We start from the raw sequence: 26,075 nt of genomic DNA, 5'->3' as shown, positions 1-26,075 counted from the left end.
ATATATATATAAATATATATATATATATATTTATATTTTTATCTATTTTTTCTTAATTTAAAACATTTCTGAGCGGCCAATTCCCCTGGTCCCAGCAACATGATATGAGCCGGGGCCTAGGTAACCGTAACAGCGGGAGACCCATCGCCATTACATTTCCGGTTAAAAAAAATAAATAAAACAACATGACCTGATTCTCTTAAACAAGCCTCCCAGTAGACGGAATCAAGGTGTCCAACAACCCATGACTTTTGTTACACAGTATAGTGCTAATTATAAAGATTATAAAGCGGTTAGTAACTTCATTGACAAGTTTATGCCTCTTATTACCAGTGATTCCAACTAGAGATGAGCACATTTTTGAAAAATTTGATTCGGACGATTTGGACGATTTTCCGAAAGAATTTGTTTCGGTCCGAATTTATTTGCAGCAAATCTCTACTAAAAACAGCTATTTCTAGCCTACAGAGAGCCTCAATAGGGGTGTAGAAAACTTTGCCTTGTCGTAATACGCATATGGAGTGTGCTGTGCTAGTCAGTATGATATGCAGATTACAGGCATCGCTATTAGAATCACTGCCGCAGAGCGTCTGGATGTGGCAGCAGGGTCGGGAGACCATATGATGTCACAATCGAAGAGATTAAAGAGATATTTTGATGTCATTTTTATTTAATTTAACCCCTTTAGGACCAAGCCCATTTTGACCTTAAAGGGGTACTCCGCCCCTAGACATCTTATCCCCTATCCAAAGGATAGAGGATAAGATGTCAGATTGCCGCGGTCCCGCTGCTGGGGAGCCCCAGGATCCCCGCTGCGGCACCGCGCTATCATTACAGCACAGAGCGAGTTCGCTCTGTGCGTAATGATGGGCGATACAGGGGACGGAGCCGCATTATGTCATGGCTTTGCCCCTCATGACATCACGGCCCGTCCCCTTAATGCAAGTCTATGGCAGGGGGCGTGACGACTGCCGCGCCCCCTCCCATGGACTTGTATTGAAAGGGGCCGGCCGTGACGTCACGAGGGGCGGAGCCGTGACATAACGATGCTCCGGCCCCTGTATTGTGTGTCATTACGTGCAGAGCGAACTCGCTCTGTGCTCTAATGATAGTGCAGTGCCGCAGCGGGGATCCCGGGGCTCCCCAGCAGCGGCACCGCGGCAATCTGACATCTTATCCCCTATCCTTTGGATAGGGGATAAGATGTCTAGGGGCGGAGTACCCCTTTAAGGACCAGAGCATTTTTGGCACATCTGACCACTGTTACTTTAAGCATTAATAATTCTGGGATGCTTTTACTTATGAATGTGATTCTGATATTGTTTTTTTTTTGTGACATATTCTATTTTATCATAGTGGTAAATATTCGTCGATACTTGCATCATTTCTTGGTAAAAAATTTAAAAATTTCATGAAAATTTTGAAAATGTAGCATTTTTCTAACTTTGAAGCTCTCGGCTTGTGAGGAAAATAGACATACCAAATCGCATCATAAAGTTGACAAGCTTTAACTTTTGGAAGACATCTGAGGGCTTCAAAGTTCAGCATCAATTTTCCACATAATTTTCAAAATCTGAATTTTTCAGGGACCAGTTCAGTTTTAAAGTGGATTTGAGGGCCTTCATATTAGAAATACCCCATAAATGACCCCATTATACAACTGCACAATTAGAGGGGTACTCCGGTGAAAACCTTTTTTTCTTTTAAATCAACTGGTGCCAGAAAGTTAAACATATTTGTAAATTACTTCTATTAAAAAATCTTAATCCTTCCTGTACTTATTAGCTGGTGAATACTACAGAGGAAATTCTTTTCTTTTTGGAATGCTCTCTGATGACATCACGAGCACAGTTCTCTCTGCTGACGTTATTATAATAATAATAATAACGCTTTATTTATTGTTGTCCTTAGTGGGACAGCTAACCACTGAGCCACCATGCTGCCCTTAGCATACATCTGCTATGCATGGTTGTTAAAATGGACAGAGATGTTTGCAGAGAGCACTGTGCTCGTGATGTCATCAGTGTTCCAAAAAGAAAGGAATTTCCTCTGTAGCATTAAGCATCTAATAAGTACTGGAAGGATTAAGATTTTTTAATAGAAGCAATTTACAAATATAAATAAAAAGGGTTGTGCAGCTCACAATTAACTAGCCGAGGTAAGGAGGTTGTACACCTACACCAGGTGATGGAAATTTAAAACAATATTTTCAAACAGTAACCAACCCCTCAAGACTAGTACCAGTTGCCTGATACATGGATGGATGATATTATAAATAAATAGCTGGATCGTGCTTCAAATATAGGATACAATATTATCTCAGGCGCTTGGCAACGCCGCCTGGATGTGTAGACTTGGATGGTATTGCTGGTTTAACCCACAATCGATCTTTCAGAAATAAGTGAGATATTGGTGCTAAAATCATACACCGAGACGCGTTTCAGGGCTCTTACAAGCAGAACACGGCCCTTTCCTCAGTAGCCGTAGTATACATATACAGAACACGGCCCTTTCCTCAGTAGCCGTAGTATACATATACAGAACACGGCCCTTTCCTCAGTAGCCGTAGTATACATATACAGAACACGGCCCTTTCCTCAGTAGCCGTAGTATACATACCTACTGAGGAAAGGGCTGTGTTCTGCTTGTAAGAGCCCTGAAACACGTCTAGATGTATGATTTTAGCACCAATATCTCACTTTTTTCTGAAAGATCGATTGTGGGTTAAACCAGCAATACCATCCAAGTCTACACATCCAGGCGGCGTTGCCAAGCGCCTGAGACGTCTCAGGACACCACGAGGTCTGCACCGCTAAGATCCAACTGCAGCGAAAGATCCCGGGAGCGGCTATCATTCACACTGGTCTGTGGCAGGCAGGCCGCCGCGGTGACGCATGCCAGCGTCTTTCTACCACCCGAGATTTGCGGACCTCATCAGTTGTTCTTAGGTGACGTTACAGTGGGACTTTATTCAAGCTGGTAAATAATAACCCACCCATCCCTTTCAGTTTATCAGAATCCTATATCAGTTACGGGACTTTTATACATTTCTGGATTTTCAGTTACTGGACTATCGATAGTGATTTATTTCAATATTTTTGTATTTCATATTAATTTTACTATATTTTGTAAAATATCGGTGTTTATATATTATAATTATAAGTCTAAGTAAATCTATTTCTTTTCCTCGGCACAAGGGCCCTGTGCAACAAGGCTAAGTCATTGACATTTTATATATATTTAATAAAATTGTATCCTATATTTGAAGCACTATCCAGCTATTTATTTATATTATCATCCATCCATGTATCAGGCAACTGGTACTAGTCTTGAGGGGTTGGTTACTGTTTGAAAATTTACAAATATGTTTAACTTTCTGCCACCAGTTGATTTAAAAGAAAAAAGGTTTTCACCGGAGTACCCCTTTAACCCTTCAGGTGTTTTACAAGAATAGCAGCAAAGTGAAGGAGAAAATTCAAAATCTCCCTTTTTTTCTTGTAGAACCAGTTTTTGAATTTTTACAAGGAGTAAAAGGAGAAAATGCCCCCCAAAATGTGTAACCCAATTTCTTTCGAGTAAGGAAATACCTAATATGTGAATATAAAGTGCTCTGTGGGTGCACTAGAGGGCTCAGAAGGGAAGGAGCGACAATGGGATTTTTGCGAGTGAATTTTGCTGAAATGGATTTTAGGGGCCATGTCGCATTTAGGAAGTGCCTATGGTTCCATAACAGCGAAACTACACCCCCAAAAGGCACATAGCAAAGGGTACAGTGAGCCTCAGCACCCCACAGGTGTTTGACGACTTTTTGGTTAAAGTCAGATGTGTAAATGAAATTACACATAAAAAAGAGGTAATAGGGGAAAAGGCCCCATAAAATTTGTAACCCCATTTCTTCTGAGTATGGAAATACCCCATATGTGGATGTCAAGTGTTCTGCAGGCGCACTACAATACTCAGAAGAGAAGGAGCCACGTTTGGCTTTTTGAAAGCAGATTTTGCAGAAATTGTTTTTGGGGGGCATGTCACATTTAGGAAGCCCCTGTGGTGCCATAACAGCAAAAATAAAAAGCCCACATGGCATACTATTTTGGAAACTACACCCCTCAAGAAATGTAACAAGAGGTACAGTGAGCCTTAACACCCCACAGGTATTTGATGACTTTTCGATGTGTAAATAAAAATTAAATAAATTCCCCCCAAAATTTGTGACCCCATTTCCTCTGAGTATGGAAATATCCCATGTGTGGATGTGAAGTGCTCTGCAGGCAAACTACAATGCTCAGAAGAGAAGGAGCGACTTTGGGCTTTTGGAGAGGGAATTTGTTTGGAATAGAAGTCGGGGGCCATGTGTGTTTACAAAGCCCCCGTGCTACCAGAACAGTGGACCCCCCCCATATGTGACCCCATTTTGGAAAATACACCTCTCAGGAAATGTAATAAGGGGTACAGTGAGTATTTACACCCCACTGGCGTTTGATAGACTTTTGGAACAGTGGGCTGTGCAAATGAAAAATGTATCTTTTCATTTTCACGGACCACTGTTCAAAAAATCTGTCAGACACCTGTGGGGTGTAAATATTTACTGCACCCCTTATTACATTCTGTGAGGGGTGTAGTTTCCAAAATGAGGTCACATGTGTGGGAGGGGTCCACTGTTCTGACAACATGGGGGCTTTGTAAAGGCACATGACCTTCAATTCTATCCAAATTCTCTCTCCAAAAGCCCAATGGCACTCCTTCTCTTCTGAGTTCTGTAGTGCACCAGCAGAGCACTTTACGTCCACATATGGGTTATATCCTTACTCAGAAGAAATGGTGTTGCACATTATTTTATTTATTTGTTTATTTATTATTTTTTTTTTTTTTTGGGGGGGGGGGGCTTTTTTCTTATTACCCCTTGTGAAAATGAAAAATTTGGGATAACACCAGCATTTTAGTGAAAAAATAAAAGATTTTAATTTTAACATCCAACCTTAACGAAAATTCTTCAAACATCTGTGGGTAGTTAAGGCACTATACCCCTTGTAATGTTCTTTAAGGGGTGTAGTTTCCAAAATGGGGTCACATGTTTTTTTTGTGTTTATGTCAGAACCGCTGTAACGCTCAGCCACCCCTGTGCAAATCACCTCAAATATGCATAGTGCGCTCTCACTCCTGAGTCTTGTGCGCCCGCAGAGAATTTTACGCCCACATATGGGGTATTTCCGTACTCAGGAGAAATTGCATTACAAATTTTGGTGGTCTTTTTTTCCTTTTACCTCTTGTGAAAATGAAAAGTATGGGGCAACCCCAGCAAGTTAGTGTAAAAAATTACAATTTTTTACAATAACATGCTGGAGTAGACCCCAGCTTTAACTTTTCATCAGGGGTAAAAGGACAAAAAGCCTCCAAAAATGTGTAGTGCAATTTCTGCCGAGTATGGAAATGCCCCATATGTGACTCTAAACTGTTGCCTTGAAATATGACAGGGCTCCGAAGGGAGAGAGTGCCATGCGTATTTGAGGCCTAAATTAGGGATTTGCATAGAAGTGGGGTATTCTACGCCAGTAATTCCCAAACAGGGTGCCTCCAGCTGTTGCAAAACTCCCTGCATGCCTAGACAGTCAATGGCTGTCCTGCAATACTGGGAGTTGTTGTCTTGCAACAGCTGGAGGCTCCATTTTGGAAACACTGCTGTACCAGATGTTTTTATTGGCAGGGGAGGGGACTGGGGGGAGGGGACTGTGTATATGCAGTTTTTTTTTACTTTTTATTTTGTGTTATTGTAGTATAGTGTAGTGTTTTCAGGATACATTTACACGGGCGGGGGTTTACAGCGAGTTTCCCGCTGGGAGTTTGAGCTGCAGCAGAAAATGTGCTGCATCTCAAACTTGCAGCGAGAAACTCACTGTAAGCCCCCGCCTGTGTGACTGCACCCTGTACATTCACATGGGGGTGGGGGGGGGGGGGGTTGGGCAAACCTCCAGCTGTTGCAAAACTGCAACTCTTAGTATGCAGTGACAGCAGAGGGGCCTGCTGGGACTTTTAGTTATGCAACAGCTGGAGGTACACTGGTTGCAAAACACTGAGAATTTGTTGCTTTACTTATTGTTTCCCAACCTGTGTGCCCCCAGCTGTTGCAAAACTACAACTTACAGCATGCATGGTCTGACAGTGCATGCTGGGAGTTATAGTTTTGCAACAGCTAGAGGCACACAGGCTGGAAAACACTGAGTTAGGAAACAGACAATGTTTCCCAACCAGTGTGCCTCCTGTTATTGCAAAACCACAACTCTCAGCATGCCCAGACAGCCGAAGGGCATGCTGGGAGTTGTAGTTTTGTAACAACTGGAGGACAACAGTTTGGAGACCACTTGGTAGTGGTGTCCAAACTGTAGCCCTCCAGATGTTGCAAAACTTCAACTCCCAGCATGCCCGGACAGCCAAAGGCTGTCTGGGCATGCTGGGAGTTGTAGTTTTGAAACTCCTAGAAGCAGCAGTGAAGATCACTTTACAGCGATGTTCACTGCTGCCTCTGATGCTGCCTCCACTAGCCTGCCGCCGGTTCCCGGTTCCAGCTGCCTGCGCCGATTCCCAGGTATGTGCCGCCGTTCCCCCCCCCCACCACATTGGCCCCCGCAGCTCTAATGGTAATCTTCCCCCTCTCTGCCAGGACTTCTAGGGACGGGCAGAGCGGGAGATCTGTACTTTCACCCCCCCCAGTCAGCTGAGACACTATGATTGGTCCACAGAGACAAATCACAGTGATTGCTGAAAAGGACCATTCACAGATGGTCCTGGGGGGGGGCTTGCAAAAGTTGGCTCCCGTAGGTAACAGCGGGACTTCTGCCTGTTATCCCGTGTGATGCCACACATCCTGGGTTTACTGAATTACTGATAAAAAAGGCGGTATGCGCAAACTAGCAGCATAACCGGACGTTTATATAAGTCAGTCTGCTGGAAGGTGTTAATTTGAATTTATTTAAATTTTTTTAAATCCTTTTCTGAGGACCCTTTCTGGTGAGCATCGAGCTGATGGTCCACCGCAAGGCAAGCTACCACCTGTTCCAGCCCCTGCCTCTCAGCATCCCCCTGACTGTGAAAGTGTGAACGTTTCATTTAATCAGTTATGGTTGATTGTTATCGCCCCAACCTGTTTAATTGGATTCATGTGGTAATTCCACATGTAAAACATGACATAGACGACCATAGTTCCTCAGTCTTAAACAGATTACATCGATTTTTTTTAAATTTAAATTTAAGATTTTGATTAGATTCACAAGTTTAATGTCCCGGGTGCTTGAAGCATTTACTTTGAACTAGTACTGTATGACCACAAAACCCAATATAACAAGGAGTCACATGGCAGCACAATAACAGAGCCTAGAGGTGGCCGCAGCCCAATGAGGCCATAGGGCCTCACAATAGAAAAGATTAAAGATATTTAGTCAAACTTTTATTGAAGATTTTAGATAGATAAAAATTTTAAAGGTTTAATTTAAGGTGCCAACAGCATGAGGCGACCATATGGTGGCACAATGACACAGCTTGGAGGTAGAAGCAGCATGAGGAGACCATAATGTGGCAGAATGACACAGCCTGGAATTGGCAACAACAAGAGGAGACCATATAGGGGCAGAATGAGGCCATAGGGCCTCATAATTGAAAATATTAAATATATATTTAAAAATTTAAATTGAAGATTTTAAATAGATTAACATAAACATTTGAATGTAATGTGCTATCAGCATGAGGAGACCATAGGGCCTCACAATTGAAAAAATTAAAGATATATTTTAAAATTTAAATTGAAGATTTTAAATAGATTAACATAAAAAAAAGTTTGTAATGTGCCAGCAGCATGAGGAGACTACATGGCGGCACATGGCGTTTTTAATTAGCAGGAGGCTGCATAAGAGTTCCCTCCTAACATTCTCCCAGCCCACTTGCAGGGAGCACATGGTAGGTGTTCATGCTGGTGTGGTGCTCTGTGGCGGCCATTGTTTCTGTGATGCTTTGTCTGTGGGGTGGTGTGGCCCAAAGCCAGGGGCTTGGTCGGGCAGCAGTGGGGCTGCCCGGCCACTGGGCCATTCCCCCTGTGGGCATGGTGTCTCGGAGGCAGTGGGACCCACTATGGCTAGGTGGCCTTGATGTGGTGAGTGGGCTTGTACTTTTTGATAAAAATGTATAATAACAACCTGTTAGTTTTTTTTTATTATTCTGAGAAGCAAATAGATCAAAATAAAAATTGTGGATGTGCGGCTGTGTTTCTCTATTTGTGTTGTCTATCTATCTATCTATCTATCTAATATCTATCTATCTAGGGGCTTCTATTTAGCCCCTGTCATACACCACCTCAACCACTTGTCCCATGCCCTTCCTCTATTCACTCTGCCTATCTCAAAGTTGCCCCTATACCCTGATGCCCTTCTACATAGTACCTCTCTGCCCTTCCCAAACCAATCCTATACTCTGTTCTTCCCAAAGTTACCTATATACTACCCTTCTCCAAGACACCCCTATAGCCTGCCTTTCCCCAGTGCCCTCTCCTCACCAGTACATATGTTGCCCAAACTGACTTTGGGTGCACTACTTGGTTTCCATGGCACTCTACATTTTTTATCTAAAGCCATAAAAAAATATAAACATGAGCAGGGATCTATGTCAAACTTAGGAGTCCTTGCTCCTATACAGCCATGCATACACAGAGTGCCCTTGCTTACCGATTACTCCACAATAGTTGGGCGAGGTACAAGGGCACCTGGTCTGGCGAATGCACAACGTACAGTCAGAGTACTTGACATTTTCATGGTGCAGAATCCTATGCCCCTGATCACACTACAACATCTATTTATTCTGCTTATTTTTAGGTCTTATATTTGCTAATGGAGAAAACTGGAAGGCAATGAGAAGATTTACTCTTTCAACCCTGAGAGATTATGGAATGGGGAAGAAAGGTATCGAACACAAGATCATGGATGAAGCTAGTTGTTTAGTCCAAGCATTTAAAGAACATAAAGGTGAGTGTCTGATCCATCATTGTCCCATGAGCGCATTGGCTAGAATACTATAGAATCAGGAGTTAAGTCCTGGGGGGGAAAAGTGTGGGAACCCAAGATTTCCACTTAAAGGGGTACTCCACTGCTCAGAGTTTGGAACAAACTGTTCCAAACGCTGAAGCCTGCGCCGGGGGCGGGGCTATGACATCATGAGCTCCCGACGCTGGCTCCAGCGTTCGGAACAGTTTGTTCCAAATGCTGAGCAGCCGAGTACCCCTTTTAGGGCTGGTCCTGAAGGACTCCTGCTAATGGGAACGGTGTTCCTGCTGTAAAGAAAGTGCAGGAACTCAGTTACCATGCAATCCTGCAGGACTTGGTTTTGGCTAAAAAATACTGACTGAAATATTACATGTGAACCCAGCCTTAAAGGGGTACTCCGCCCCTAGACATTCAAAGGATAGGACATAATATGTCTGACTGCAGGGGTCCCACCGCTGGGGACCCCTGCAATCTCCCTGCTGCACTCTGTGTTTGTTTAGAGTGTCTGGTGCAGCGCCTTAGCGCCGCAGGCCGTGACGCCCCCTATCATAGACTTGCATTGAGGGGACATGGCCGTGGTGTCACAAGTGGTGCGTGGCCGTGACGTTACGAGCCAACGTCCCACATCGCCAGTCATCCGGCACGGAGCAAAGTTCGCTCCGTACACCGGATGTGTGGGGTGCTGCAGCTGAGATCACGGGGGTCCCCAGCCGGCTGGACCCCCGCAATCAGACATATTATCACCTATCCTTTGGATAGGGGATCAGAAGTCTAGGGGCGGAGTACCCCGATGTACTCTGCCCCTCTGTTACATTGTAGTACTGCTGCCGAGGATTAAGGTACCTTTGTTACACACATGCCGTCTGTTTTATTCGCATAGCGAGCCGAATAGCTGAACATCAATCTGCCACTGTGTATGTTGTTGAAATAAAGTATGTACGTATTTGGGCCTCACAGTATATTTCCTGATATAACAGGTTATTGATTTGATAGAAGGGACCGCATTTCTGCTCATACATCGGCTATTTACTATATTTAACCCCTGATATCATTTAGTCAACGATGTTTTTTACTTTTACTGACACTACTTTTGAGATATAGGTTGTGGGCTTTGAGGAGTCGCCCTGTTCTTTTTTGTCTGTTCAACAGAGAATGCTAAATTTAAAGGAGTACTCTGCTGCTCAGCATTTGGAACAAACTTTTCCGAACGCTGGAGCCGGTGCAGAGAGCTTGTGATGTCATAGCCCCGCCCCCTCATGCTGTCATGCCCTGCCCCTCCCAATGCAAGTCTATGGGAGGGGGCGTGGCGGCTGTCTCGTCCCCTCCCATAGAAGTGCATTAAGGGGGCGTGACATCATGTCATGGGGGCGTGGCTATGACATCACAAGCTCCCATCACCGGCTCCAGCGTTCGAAACAGTTTGTTCCAAACGTTGATCAGTGGAGTACCCCTTTAAGAACAAAATGGTCATAAAAGTAATCGTTTCAGTTGTGAACTATTATCATATCAACTGCAAAGCTGTATATCCCATTGTTGTTAATCAGTGTATATGTAAACTATAAATACTCATATTTTCTTTTTTTTTTTTTTTTTTTCCCAGGAAATCCCTTTGATAACCTGCAAGTCATCAATACTGCGGTGGCCAATATAATCGTGTCCACGGTGATTGGCGTCCGATTCGACTATGAAGATCCCACCATCGTGAAGCTTGTCGGTCTAATCAATGAGAACGTCAGACTGATGGGAAGTCGCTTGGTCAGGGTAAGTTTTCACATTGGGGAACTAGTTCTAGATGGGGCCACCTTTCCTTACTAATGTCTGGACACAGCGTCACTTTCATAAGTACACGCAGGTTTGACGGCTATATCGTTTTTGTGACTTTTGTTACTTTGATAAAGGAGGCTTTATACGTATGCATTAGAATTTGTTAAAAAAAATTAAAGTTATCAGTGGAATATATTAACAAAAAATAATGAATGCTAAACTTTATTCAATTTTTTTATTCTATTTTTTTATTTTATTAGTACTGCTGCAAAAATACTCCTTTTAAAGTGGATCCACCTTTTATTTTACAGTCATTTTGATAGACCTTTGTATTTATAGATTTGTCTGTCAGGGGTGGGGACACCACTTTGCTTTAGGCTAGCAGTAGCATTCTTTGTGTTTCACATTTTTCTTTTTTTTAAAACTTTTTTAACGCATTTGGCTCCTGCAAGACCATAAGAGACCATTAAACGTGGGGACGGAGCCATTTTTTGTTTTTTTCCTTCTTGCCTTTTAATGGCCAAAACTATTTTATTTTTCCATCTACAGATCATATTTATTTGTTATAACTTCTGTATTCCATAAAATATGCTGCAAAACCGAAAAAAAAATATTTGTAAAAGTGAAATTTAAAAAATTATAACATTTTGCAAATTTAGTGGTGTGCGTGTGGTTTTTTTTCAATATTTTTTTTTAAACGCCGTTCACCATGTGGTCACACTGACAAGTTCTTTTCATTCTTCAGGTCAAAATGATCACAATGATACCTTGTTTATGTTCAGTTTTTAATGATTCACCATATATATTTGCACAGTGACCCGTAGTTTTATTGGTACCAATTTGGTATAGATCAGATTTTTTATTACATTTTTTGTGGGATATAATGTGACAAAAAAACACAATTCTGGAATTTGGACCGCGTAGAATCCTAAATGTTATGTATTAATAGCTTAACCCCTTAAGGACCTGGGGGTTTTCCATTTTTGCATTTTCGTTTTTTCCTCCTTACCTTTAATAAATCATAGCTCTTTAAATTTTGCACCTAAAAATCCATATGCTGGCTTATTTTTTGCGCCACCAATTCTACTTTGTAATTACATCAGTCATTTTACCCAAAAATCTATGGCGGAATGGGAAAAAAAATCATTGTGAGACAAAATTGAAAAAAAAAAAACACCTTTTTGTAAATTTTGGGGGCTTCCGTTTCTACACAGTACATTTTTCGGTAAAAATTACACCTTATCTTTATTCTGTAGGTCCATACGGTTAAAATGATACCCTACTTATATAGGTTTGATTTTGTCGTACTTCTGGAAAAAATCATAACTACATGCAGGAAAATTTATATGTTTAAAATTGTCCTCTTCTGACCCCTATAACTTTTTTATTTTTCTGCGTATGGGGCGGTATGAGGGCTCATTTTTTGCGCCGCAATCTGAAGTTTTGATCGCTTTTTATTCATTTTTTCATGATATAAAAAGTTACCAAAAATTCACTATTTTGGACGTTTGGAATTTTTTTGCGCCCACGCCATTGACCGTGCGGTTTAATTAATGATATATTTTTATAATTCGGACATTTCCGCACGTGGCGATACCATATATGTTTATTTTTATTTACACTGTTGTTTTTTTATGGGAAAAGGGAGGTGATTCAAACTTTTAATAGGGAAGGGGTTAAATGATCTTTATTCACTTTTTTCCCCATTTTTTTTGCAGTGTTATAGCTCTCATAGGGACCTATAACACTGCACACACTGATCATTGTTATCCCATAGGGACCTATAACACTGCACACACTGATCATTGTTATCCCATAGGGACCTATAACACTGCACACACTGATCTTTATCATTGATCACTGGTTTCTCATAAGAAACCAGTGATCGATGATTCTGCCGCTTGACTGCTCATGCCTGGATCTCAGGCACTGAGCAGTCATTCGGCGATCAGACAGCGAGGAGGCAGGTAGGAGACCCTCCTTGTGTCCTGCAGCTGTTCGGGATGCCGCGATTACGACGCAGCAATCCCGAATAGCTCCCTGAGCTAACCGGCATGGTTTCACTTTCACTTTAGACGCGACGTTCAACTTTGAACGCTGCATCTAAAGGGTTAATAGCGCGCGGCAGCGCGATCAATGCCGCGCGCTATTAGCCACGGGTCCCGGCCGTTGTTAGAGGCCGGGCCCGACCCACTATGACGCGGGGCCACGCTGGAGCTCCGCGCTATAGATCGGGAGCGGACTCATGATGTACCAGTACGTCATGGGTCCTTAAGGGGTTAAACAATTCCAAATATGTATATGTTTATATAATATTTTTTATTTGAAAGATGGAAATGGGGGAGGGTTTTTTTGGGGCATTTTTAAGACTGCATTGATTTTCCACTTGTCTTTTTTTTTTATTGAAATGTTACTTTTTATGATTTTCTATGAAGCTTTACAACAGTTATCCTTACCTGGTCCACTGGATGCCAGGTCCCCACAAAAAAGTTTTCGTTAACATGAAGGAGATGCATGACTTTATAAGAGAAACGTTTACAAGGCAAAAGAAAGAGTTGGACATCAACGACCAGAGGAACCTGGTTGACGCCTACCTTGCTAAGCAACAAGAGGTAAACATAGATTTCAACATTTAAAAGTAGATTTATAATCAGTTATAATCAGTTATAATTAGTAAATGGTAAAAAGTAATGATGTGCAGCCTTTTCTTTCTTCTATATCTTCTTAAGATCACTAAGAAAAAACTCAGTTGGGTCTTCACCATCAGCCAGTTGGGCTTCTCACTTTGTTACTTAGCTTCTTAGAAAAAGCGTGAAACAGCAGTAAGATTCCGGGTTTGGCTAGTATATGATAATTTTTTTTTCTCTTTCTTTCTGGAGGAGAGACAATTTTCATAAATTTTTTCCATGTAACGCTGCTTGAAAACAAGTCTCCATACACCACTGCATCTCTACAATAAGAATAAGAGAAATTGAACTTATCAGACACTTATCCCCTATACAGAGGATAGGGGACAAGAATCTTATTGGGGTAGATCCGTCCACTGGGATCCCTCGTAATCTTCTATGTGGGGCCCTGGATACTTTCCAGTCCTCGGCATGGAGGCTTGGAGATGACCGCATATGACCGGCTGAGATGGGATTGGCTGAGTGGGCAGTCACTTGCATTCGTCTTGGAAGGTGGGGGGCAGAGCTTGGCAAGGTCGGGTAAGTAGCCGGAGCTCTATACAGAATGCCGGGGATCCCAGAGGTCAGACCCCACCACGATAAGACATCCCCTATCCTGTGGAAGGGGGGAAAAAAACCAATGCTCATGCTATATGAGTTTATATGAGATCTCCCAGTGGTTGTTATATGAATTGCAGCCTGTTGAGGATGTTGCTGGGACACATGTTGCTTTACACAGTGGGGGGTATTTATCAAAACCTGTCAAGAGGGAAAGTTGTTGAGTTGCCCATAGCAACTAATCAGATTGCTTCTTTCATTGTTCAGAGGCCTATTCAAAAATGAAAGAAGCGATCTGGTTGGTTGCTATGGGCAACTCAGCAATTTTTCCTCTGGACAGGTTTTGATAAATCTCCCCCATTATGTACTGTAGCAGATATGACTTTAATAGATATAAAATGTTTTACTTACGGAAATAAAGGACATGCCAGGCATACTATAGCAGACAAAAATATTGGGGAGGGACAGTTTCCTAGAAAACCAATTTAAAGGGGTACTCTGTTGCTAGACATCTTATCCCCTATCCACCACTGGGATCCCCCCCACAATCACCATGCAGACACCCGGCATTCTGTACATTATTTTGAGAATGCCGAGTTCGGGAGGCCGTGGTCATGATGCCACGCCCCCTCCATTCATGTCTATGGGAGGGGGCATAGTGTGATGTCATGACCACAGCCCCCCGAACTTGGCATTCTCAAAATAATGTTCAGAACGCCCGGTGTCTGCACGGAGATTGTGGGGGGATCCCAGCGGTGGATAGGGGATAAGATGTCTATCAACGGAGTACCCCTTTAAGTATTATATTCTTTAATAAAAATTATATATAATTATAATATTGTTTGATATTCATTTATTTATTTTTCATGTAGGGAAAACCAGAATCTACTTTGTATTTCCACGATGAGAATCTGGTCGCACTTGTGGAAAATCTCTTCACTGCTGGAATGGAGACCACATCAACCACCCTGAGATGGGGGCTTCTACTCATGATAAAATATCCAGAGATTCAAAGTAAGAGTTATATGGCAAAACATAAGATTTTAAAATTTGAGATAGTATAGCAAATGTAATTTTTGCTTTAGGTATTAATAGTAAGGTTGTTTTTATAGTTTTGGATACATTTATTAAGTTAATGTGGCCATAGAAGAACCTTATTCTGTGGCCTATACATCAACATACAGGATGTAACTCAGAATCAGTACAGGACACATAATGTAATGTATGTACACAGTGACCCCACCAGCAGAATAGTGAGTACAGCTCTGGAGGGTGTGGTCGCTAGGTGTGTCTGTTGCTGAGCTCCTGAGACTCCAGACTTCCAGAGGAGAGAGGCTGATTTTTCCACCTGCTTTCCCAGGAAGGTGGCAGATTCCTGGGGGAGCCATCAGCATGAATCCCCTGACCTCCACTCCTCGGTCCAGGCTGGCGAGGGGTGTAGAGGGAAAGCTACCAGCCAGTGCCCCGGCTGGAGGGGTTAGAAGATCTGGCAGGGTCCGCAGCGATGTGGATTCTGTCCCTCCAGCAATGGTTGGAAGCCGCAAGGCTCTCAGCCAGGAAGAAAAGCCTGCAAGCAAGACAGGTTTAAAGAAGGTCTCTGCAGCACAGAAGAGCTCCTCCAAGAGCCAGGTTGTGGAGCAGTGGGGCCAGAGAAGACCCAAGGAGTCTATGGCGACATACAGCTCCAGACTTGCTGCCAAGATTGGTGAGTACGAACTCCTTGGGAAGAAGCTGAGGGAGCTGAGAGAGGAGCTAAAGTTTGCAAAGTATCAGGTGAGCACAACTACCAAGCGCAGGAAACCAGAGTACTCTGCAAGGGTTAAGTCCTTGAGGCTGGAGCTGGAGGAGACTGAGCTGAGGAGAATGGCTGTCCTGGAGGGGAGCGATTTATTTAGGGAGAAACTTCTTAATGAGGATCGCTCCTCCAGGATGAAATCCCCAGTAAAAGAAGAGGAGATTGGGGGTGATTGTTCAGCAGATGAGAGCAGTAGTGAGGATGAGGTCCAAGAAATGGAGGCTGAAGAGGCTAAGGTGCTGGCAAGTGGGGAAGCTGTGGAAGCCAAGCCGCAGCCAATGCAGGGTGTGAACATGTCCCAAGCAAGTCTACCTGCAGGACAAGTGGCATTACCACCTTCATCGGGCGAGAGTGCTGGCGAGGAGGAGGAAGGTTGTGGTGGCGCCCTGCTGGCACAAATTGTAAAGATGGAGTCCCCCATGCATTTGGATAATTTTAGTTTTGGCGACGACCTTGGAGAGGAACAAATAATAAAAAAGAAGAAGAAAAGACAGAAAAAAACATCTGAGCAAGTAAGCTTGATTTATGTTCCTTTTGTGCACCCTGGGCCGGCTGCAAAGTCAGTTCAGGGTGCAGACCCTGGTAATCTGCCTGTCCCCCCTTCTGCAAATGTGGAGCGGGGCCAGAACACCGGGGATAATACAGTAAAGATGGGGGAAAGCGCTGACCTCACTTGGCATAGTAGCGGGGCCAGCACCGGCAAAGATACGGCCAAGGGGCCGGACAGTGTTGCGGACAAGGTAGCATGTCCCCAGTTAGGGGATATTTTCATTGCGGGGCACTCCTCTGCAGGTGAGGGGGGGAGTGTCCAGGTGGCAGAGGTTGGTATGGAGCTCGGGCGGCCGGGCAATTATAAAGACAAGGGAAAGGGCAGCTCCCAGAACAGGTCTGCCACTGCGGGGCACTCCTCTGCAGACAAAGGGGGGAGTGTCCAGGTGTCTGGAACCGGAGCGCCATTCTCGGCGGCAGAGTCAGCGGTGTCTGGCTCTTTTGAGTTGTGGCGCTGTGGTGGGGCTGCTGTGGGTGGAGCTGGCGGTGGAGGACTGGTACCACAGGAACATGGACATGATACAACCCATGCAATGTTAGTAGCAGTTAAAGAAATTGAAGCCGAGGTATTGGCGGAGGCCGAGGGCAAAGTATGCGACAAAGCAGCTTCTTCCGATATTTCTAAAGGGAAGACTGCTGCAAGGTTGAGTGTGCCCAATGAAGCCAATGATGCAAATGTAAAGCCCGGCATCATAAAGCCAGCAAGATTACATCCCGGCCAGTCCAGTGCAGCTAGGCAGGAGGAGACAGGCACAAGTGTTATGTATAATGTTACTGCCTCTACTGTTGTTTCTGGGGGGAGTGGTGTCGGTCCGGCTGCCCCCCCCGGCAGCGACTGCTCCAATAAGGAGTTATGCTAATGTCGCTGCTGGGGGTCCCAGGGGATCCTCATCTCTTAATCCAGGGGAAGGTAACTTGCAATAGCGCCTCCTGGAGGCTTTAAGGAGAGGGGATAGAACGCTCCAGGTAGAGGACCGGGAGGTCGACTTGTCTTTTTGGATAGAAAGACATGGACTTGGGGCATTCCGAGAGCATAATGGGGAGGTGGTCTGGTCCCTTCCAACAAGCGGGCAGGAGCGTGGCCGGAGGAATGTGGCCCGTCTGGTATGGAGAGGCGGTGATGCATGCCCTTCTAGGGCAAAAGTTGTGGAGCTTCTTTTCCAGATGGGATTCAGGGCTAATGACATCTTTGCTCTGATCCACCCCTTCGGTACCTCTGAGTTCGACATCAGTTTTGTGAAGCCAGAAGGGCTTGAGCTCTTTTGGTCTAATCACGCACTGGTGAAGGACGAGCCTGTCTGGCAGGATTTCGCTGTGAAGGCGGTATCCCGCCAGAGTTTTGTCAAGAAAGTGACCGTTCTGACACGTAACGAGTCTCTTTCTTGCTATGACATAATGACCTGGCTGAGCAGGTATGGGGAGGTGACGGACGTCCCCAAGAAAAATCTGGATGAACATGGCATTTGGTCTGGAGCCTGGACGTTTTCCGTCCGCCTCCGCTGTTCAGGTAACACTGTCGCACACATTCCATCAGCCGCCTTTCTCGGCCGCGATAGGATCCAAGTCTTTTACCAGGGACAGCCGAAGCTGTGCCACAAGTGTGGTGATCCCACACACTTTAGCGCAAACTGCACTAAGCAGATGTGCGCATTGTGCGGTGCGGAGGGTCATCTGGCTGCCACCTGTGGCCAGATTCGCTGTAACCTGTGTGGTGACCTTGGTCACCCATTTAGCCGGTGTCCCCGTTCATTCTCCAATGCTGTGACCACCCGGGATGGGGAGAGCAGTGAGGTTGCCTCATCTGGGGTGGGGACCAGCAGAGGAGAAGGGGCACTAGAGCCAATGAAGAAAGTTAAGAACAAGAGCCCCTCTAAGCTTAGGAGGGAGGAGAGGCGCAGAAGGAGCAGGGATCTTGAAAGTTCCCTGGTAGAAGGTGTAGTCCGGGATCCTGCTCCCGACGCTGGCTCAGAGAAGACAGCTGAGGCTCTTGGGGACGCCGAGTTAGGTGAAGAGATAAGGAAACTTCGTAAAGAGGAGGCAAATAGGGCCATTTCCTCAAGTTCCTCTCAATATGAAAGTTTGGATGAGGAAGATGGGAAAGGGCAAAAGGAAAAACAAAAGTGCGGCAGAAGGAGGCAGGGCCAGAGGGTACTCAGGGCATCATCTTCCTCCTCCGGTGTTGCAGGCCAAGTGCCTGGGAAAAGCCTGACCAACCCCCCTCTGATCGTTCTATCCAATAGGTATCGGGCCCTTGGCAAGGACTCTTCCCTTTCTTTGGAGGGGGAGGCTGAGAGTCTTTGTTCAGAGGTGCTGAGCCTGTTCCTTCTGAGGTAACTTCCTTGGGAGGGCAGGTGGCCCCTGGGTCAGGAGATGAGGATCGTGGGATGGATATGTCAGCATCCCTAAAGAGGTCTAAAAAGAAGGAAAGGGGGTCTTCTTCTGATGGGGAAGGGGGGAAGAAGAAGGGTAAAAGGTAAAGGGGATAGGCCATCCAACTCGATCACTCAGGATGGCGGCACTCACCCCATTGACGCTGGCATCCATTAACTGTGCCAGCATTAAGTCTGATATGGCTAGATTTGCAGCCTTTGATTTTCTCGGCCGAGTTGAAGCCGACATTTTGTATCTGCAAGAGACCAGGTTGTCAGATCTAGCCTCCCTGGTAAAAGCCAGGAGAGAGTGGAGGCGCGGCCCCTCCCACTGGTCTCTTGCGGCTGAGCCATATAGTGGGGTGGCGGTCCTTTTTACCGCTCCTGTTGAATGCAGGCGGGTTATCGAGTTGGAAATGGGGAGGTGCCTGATCTTAGATGTCCTCATGAAGGGGCAAGAGCTCCGGCTCATTAACATCTACGCCCCACAAACAAAGTGGGACCGTAAAAGCCTCTTTATGAGGATCAAGCCCTTCCTTTTCACAAGTCGGCAAGTGATCTTTGGAGGGGACTTCAATACTGTCACGAGGTCCCAAGATAGGAGAGGCTCCAATGGTCCGCTGGCTTATGATAGTACAGCCCTCAATAGCATAGTTAGGGAAGCTCGCCTAGAGGACGCCCACATCCGGAGCCCCTCAGGCCACGCGGGTTTCACCTATCATCGAGGTAGCTGCAGGTCTAGGATAGACAGGTTTTATTTAAAGGAGGAAGCCGTCTCTTCCGCAGTGTCCGTGATTGAGGTGGAATTCTCCGATCACTGTATGATTTTGTTTTCCTTGAATGTTTCAGAGACCCCCCAGATGGGTAAAGGTTATTGGAAGCTGAATTCGTCCCTCCTGGAGGAAGCGGAAATAAGACAGTCCTTTGAGGATTTTCTTCAGAGTCCGGTACCTTTACTGGGCCTTTGTAGTAGTAAGTCAGAGTGGTGGGAGATATTCAAGAAGCGGGTTGCGGGGTTCTTCCGCCAGCTCTCGAGCCTCAGGTCCCTGAACAGGTATCGCCTGTATCAGGGTCTGAGGAGGAAACTCGAGCTTCTCGTCTCGACTGGAGGTAGCCGAGAGGATATCTCCAGAGTGAAATCCTTGCTGATGAGGTGTCAGTACGATAGGCACGCATCTTTGGTTTTTGAGAGGGATTTCGGGAAGTACCGCTCGCCCGACACTTACAGAAACTGTAAGATGTCAGTGAGTAGTAAAGTCATTTCAGGACTGATCGATAGTACGGGATCTCTGAATCGGTCCAGATCAGGGATCCTGGAGGTTGTCAGATCCTTCTACTCACACCTCTTGGGGAGGAAGGATCTAGATCGGGACAAGATGTCGGCTTTCCTGGCTGAAACCATTCCTGAGCCAGGGGTAGACCCCTCTCTTGATGTTTTGGCAGAAGAAATCAGGGAAGAGGAAGTGAGACTGGCGATCGAGGGGCTTGCCCCTAAGAAGTCTCCAGGTCCGGATGGCTTAACATCCGAGTGGTACAGGACCTTTAAGGAGTCTTTAGCTCCCCTCTTGACTGAGGTATTTAATGAGTGTCTCTCCTCGGGCACTCTGCCAAAGTCAATGAGGAGGTCGGCCCTGATTCTTCTCTCAAAGGGTAAAGATCCTAGCCGGATTGAGAATTGGAGACCCATAGCTCTTCTCAATACGGACAGGAAGCTTCTGGCCAAGATACTGTTTAATCGGTTGGTGAAGTTTGCACCCTGGCTCCTTTCGGGGGCCCAGCACTGCTCTGTTCCGGGCCGAAGCACCTTAAGTGCTGTCCTCAGTGTCAGGGAGGCAGTGGAGCGGAGTAGTGCGGGTCTCTGGAAGGGGTACTTGTTGTCCCTGGATCAGGCCAAAGCATTTGATCGGGTGAACCACGAGTACCTCTGGTCCGTCCTCCTGAGATATGGCTTACCGAGTACTTTTGTGAATTGGCTTGTCACCATATATGCAGGGGCAGAGAGTTTCCCACTGGTGAACGGTTGGTCTGGCCGCTCTTTTGAGGTGGGGTCCGGAGTCCGTCAGGGTTGTCCTTTGAGCCCGCTGTTATACGTGTTCGCAATCGATCCCTTCGTCCGGAGGGTAGATTGTGGGCCGTTAGCGGGAGTCGGGATGAGTCTGGCGGAGCTGGATGTCGCCCAGAGAGTGGTGGCGTACGCTGATGATGTCACCATTTTCGTCTCCTCGAAGGTGGAGGTCGAGGTGGTGATGTCGGAGGTGGATCGTTACTCGGAGGCATCCGGGTCCAAGATCAATCGGGATAAGTGTGAAAGTCTCTGGCTGGGAGGGGGGGATCCCATGTTTGATCTCCCGGACACCCTTCCAGGGCTCCAAGAGTCAGCAAAAGTTTTGGGCATCACATTCGGCCAGGATGATTATCCCACCAAAAACTGGGATGGTAAGCTCCAGGATGCCACTCAGAAGGTGGACCAGTGGAAGGGTTGGTCTATGACCCTCAGGGAAAGGGTACACCTGATCAAATCGTACCTGCTCCCCTTGTTTATCTATCTGGGCAGCGTATGTATCTTGCCAGAGGCTTACTACACTAGGATCTACAGCCTGTTTTTCCAACTGTTATGGGGGAACAGGATGAACCTAGTCAAGAGGGAGGTTACGTACCGCACGAGGAGACTAGGGGGTTTATCTATGGTAAACCCTGTGGTGTTCTTAACGAACACCTTCTTGAAAGCCAACATCGCAAACCTCTGGAAAGAGAGGGCTCCTCCGTGGGTACTCTCCTGCAGGGAGTGGTTTCGGCCTTTCTTCCAGGAATGGGAGACAGGAGGGCAAGTGAAGGACCTCCGTACACCCCATGGATATCTTCCGGCTTACGCTACCCCGACTCTGAAGGCGTTACGTCGGTGGGGTCTGGGAGTGTGGGAGATCAGGACCCAGTCAAGGCGTTCCCTTGACAAATGGGTTCTGTTGACCCACTTCCAGAAGCCTCTGGCCCTCAGGGACTGCCCAGGTCGGGATCTGAGGGTTGGTTTAAGTCTTTTGAACTCGAAACGGATCCCCCAGAAGTTTTGGGACTTGGCCTGGCGCTGCTTTCAGGGGAAGCTATGTGTAAGGGACAACCTGAAGTGTAGGAGCTCTGATGACCGGGACTGTCCCCGAGAAGAGTGCGGGAACACGCTGGAAAGCATGGACCATTTCCTGCTTCATTGTCCCTTTAATATAGGGGTCTACAACCGGGTGGGCGCTTCCATCGGCTGGAGTCAACTTGCCGGCCTTGCCTATCCGGAGTGGGCTTATGGGGCATTCAAGATCCTGGGTGGCCGAGATCGGTGCACATTATTTTTAGTTAGCTTAGTGGTTAGGTACCACACGTGGAATGCACGGTGTTTAGTATCTACACAGCGAAAAGTCCTCTCCGAGGTGGAGGTCTGTAGGAATATCACTGGTGACCTCGGGAAGATCAGGTCTTTAGAGTATGGCAGATTGGGTACAAGTAGGGCTTCTCTCCTATGGAGAGGGTTTTCATTTGATGTGCCCTAGATGCTGAACCCTTTGGGGGAGGCACCTTAATTCTGGTTAGGGATAGAGTGGTAGGGTCAGTGTAGGATCAGTGTGTAGGGACAGCTTAAACTTTAGGGGCAGCGATAGTGTGAGTCTAGGGAAAGTAGGTGAGGGATAGGTTTAAAAATTATTTGGTATCTGGTCTGCCATACTCTGATCCCGGTGGAGGGCTGGCGCATGTCACCTTTAGCTTTTTGTTTTGTTTTAGAGAAATGAGTGTATGAAGGGCTTGCAGGTAACTGAACTTGGGCCTTACAATTGTTATGTTATGTATATAGTAATGTAGTTATATGTATAGTTATGTTATGTATATAGTTATGTTTATGTTAATAAGTGTATAGTATGTGTTTAAGTAATTATGTTGTGTGGCAAACCTTTTGGTGGCATGGCTGAATAGGCCTTGCTTTTACTTTCTTGTATATATGTATATAGGGGGCTATAGAATAGGTTGGGTGGGGGAATGGGGGGTAAGAGGTGAGCTGGGTGGAGCCATTGATGAACAATATTGGACTCCATGATGCCCGGCTCCTGGTGTGGATTATGGACTGGACTGGACATTTATACCATCTCATGGCCAGAGGGGCTGGAGGGGCTTTGGGATTAGATAGTGAAAGAGTTGTTATTGTTATTCATTTACCTGTATTTCTGTATTACCGTATATGTATGCTTATTAATGTTTAGTTACCTTTCGTTTTAGTTAAGGCAGCCGGATCTATTTGTTTAGATATTTTTTTTATATATATTAGGAGAGGATGGGTATGAGTGTGATATCCGCTAATGATGGTGGTGAGGATGGGTGTGAGTGAGTGTGGGATCGGAGGGAGAGAGGGAGAGAGAGAGGGAGGGAGAGAGGGAGAGAGAGAGGGAGAGAGAGAGAGAGAGAGAGAGAGAGAGAGAGAGAGAGAGAGAGAGAGAGAGAGAGAGAGAGAGAGAGAGGAAAAGAAAAAAAAAGTCTATGTATGTTTATATGTATGTTTATATGTATGTTTATATGTATGTTTATATGTATGTTTATATGTATGTTTATACGTATGTTTATATGTATGTTTTTATGTATGTATGTTTATATGTAAGTGTTGTCTGTAATGTATCTGCTGCCTGTTAGTCAATATTTTCATTATGTCCAGGTTTGGACGGCTTTTATTTTCTATTGCCGGGCATGGCAGAGTTTTTGTTTGTGTATTTGGTGTGAGTTTGGTGTGATGTATGGTGTTGGGGTACACATATTATTTCATTAGTTTATATATACGTGTACGTAATTAGTTTTAGTTGAAACTGGACTGGCTGGTAAAAGTTTCGTTTTTGTTATAATGACAATTTGTCTTATTTTGTTTCATATTTATGGCGCATGTAAGCTGAGTTTATGTTATGTATTATTGATTATGTCTGTTATGTTTTAGATTTTTATAATAAAAAGATTTACAGGATATAATTCAGGATCCGTACAGGATAGGTAATGTAATGTATGTACACAGCGACTCCACCAGCAGAATAGTGAGTACAGCTCTGGAATATAATACAGGATATAACTCAGGATCAGTACAGGATAAGTAATGTAATGTATGTACACAGTGACCTCACCAGCAGAATAGTGAGTACAGCTCTGGAGTATAATACAGGATATACCTCAGGATCAGTACAGGATAAGTAATGTAATGTATGTACACAGTGACCCCACCAGCAGAATAGTGAGTACAGCTCTGGAGTATAATACAGGATATACCTCAGGATCAGTACAGGATAAGTAATGTAATGTATGTACACAGTGACCCCACCAGCAGAATAGTGAGTACAGCTCTGGAGTATAATACAGGATATAATTCAGGATCAGTACAGGATAAGTAATGTAATGTATGTACACAGCGACTCCACCAGCAGAATAGTGAGTACAGCTCTGGAATATAATACAGGATATACCTCAGGATCAGTACAGGATAAGTAATGTAATGTATGTACACAGTGACTCCACCAGCAGAATAGTGAGTACAGCTCTGGAATATAATACAGGATATACCTCAGGATCAGTACAGGATAAGTAATGGAATGTATGTACACAGTGGGGGACATGTATCAAAGATTTTACCAATGTTTTGTGTGTATTTTTTTCCCATTTTTTTGCGCACGTTTTGGTAGAGCATGTCCTCCAGATGTGGCTGAATCAGGGTACCTTGGAGTGACATCTATAGTACACATGGATTTATTACCTGCGTTCTTTTCCTTTGCACCAAAAATTTTGACGCAAGTGCGTCTTTTTCCCCATAAATATAAGCCAACTTTAACTGCACGTAGCGATCCTTTCTATTTCTGAAGGAAAGTTCTACTAAGGAACCACCAGAATGTTATAACTTTCCTATCTCCATTCCTCATTTGGTTTGCTTTATATTGCTTTTTACTCCTTGGTTATTCCAAAGCACTTTTAAAATAATTTGCATATAGAATATTTGTTTACAGTTCAGTTATTCATCAGATCACTTGTATATTGGTTTTGTTATTTTATGATCCAACAATTTAATACATTTACATAGGAAATGTTTGATATCTTACTTATCATTGAACAAGTTCCGTCACATTAAAATAGCTTTGTAATCCACTTAACACTGTAGATCATTCTCCTTTTATTTTTAAAATTTACTGCTTTCCGTTATACTTTTCCCCAGCGCCCGGTAAGATGGTGGCTATCACTGATAGCCAGCCATCTTACCATTTGACCATCTGGGCATGCTGGGAGTTGTAGTTTTGCAACATCTGGAGGGCCACAGTTTGGAGACCACTGTATAATGGTCTCCAATCTGTGCTCTTCCAGATGTTCCAAAATTACAAATCTCAGCATGCCCAGACTGCCCAAGCATGCTGGGAGTTGTAGTTTGTCAACATCTGACCCTTCAGATATTGCCGAAATACAACTTCCAGCATGCCTGGCCATGCTGGGATTTATAGTTTTGCAACAGCTGGAGGCACACTAGTTGGGAAACATTGTTAGTTTCCTAACTCTTTTTCCCAACCCGTGTGCCTCCAGCTGTGCCTCCAAACTATAATGCCCAGCATGCACTGACAGACCATTCATGCTGGGAATTGAAGTTGTGCAACAGCTGGAGGCACACTGGTTTGGAAACACTAAGTTAAGTAAAAAACTTTCAAGTGTTTTGCAACCAGTGTGCCTTCAGCTGTTGCATAACTACAACCCTCAGCATGCACGGACTGCCAAAGGGCATGCTGGGAGTTGTAGCAGTATGCCTCCAGCTGTTGCATAACTACATGTTCCAGCATGTCCTTCTGCTGTCACTGCATGCTGAGATTTGAAGTTTTTGCAACAGCTAAAGGCACACTGGTTGCTAAACACTGAGTCTGTTTCCGTGTTTCGCAATCAGTGTGCCTCCAGCTGTTGCAAAACTACAACTCCCAGCATGCACGGACAGCCAAAGGGCATGCTCTGAGTTGTAGTTTTGCAACAGCTGGATGTTTCCCCCCCCCCCCCCAATGTGAATGGACAGGGTACACTCACATGGGCGGAGGTTTACAGGGAGTGCTGCAAGATTGAGATGCAGCAAACTCGCTGTCAACTCCCGCCCGTGTGACTGTACCCTAAAAACACTACACTACACTACACTTAAATAAAATAAGTAAAAAAACACTATATATACACATACCGCTACACAGCCCCCCTCCCCTCCCCAATAAATATGAACAACGTCTGGTAACGCACTGTTTCCAAAATGAAGCCTACAGCTGTTGCAAAACAACAACTCCCAGTATTGCCGGACAGACATTGACTGTGCAGGCATGTTGGGAGTTTTGCC

General features: G+C 45.0%; 1 protein-coding gene across 1 annotated transcript in view; it reads left to right on the top strand.

The window, feature by feature from the left end:
* LOC130361227 (cytochrome P450 2K1-like) overlaps positions 1-26,075 on the top strand; it is a 46,148-nt gene that overhangs the window by 4,024 nt on the left and 16,049 nt on the right. Inside the window, exons 4-7 of the mRNA XM_056563978.1 lie at positions 8,853-9,002; positions 10,621-10,781; positions 13,220-13,396; positions 14,881-15,022. Of these exons, the coding sequence (XP_056419953.1) occupies positions 8,853-9,002; positions 10,621-10,781; positions 13,220-13,396; positions 14,881-15,022 (630 nt within the window). The remainder of the gene's footprint in view (positions 1-8,852; positions 9,003-10,620; positions 10,782-13,219; positions 13,397-14,880; positions 15,023-26,075) is intronic.

The sequence above is a fragment of the Hyla sarda genome, chromosome 3 (assembly GCF_029499605.1).
Source record: "Hyla sarda isolate aHylSar1 chromosome 3, aHylSar1.hap1, whole genome shotgun sequence".
NCBI classification, from domain to species: Eukaryota; Metazoa; Chordata; class Amphibia; order Anura; family Hylidae; genus Hyla; species Hyla sarda.
The sequence above is the reverse complement of the archived record's forward strand: the minus strand, read 5'-3'. Positions and strand labels throughout refer to the sequence as shown.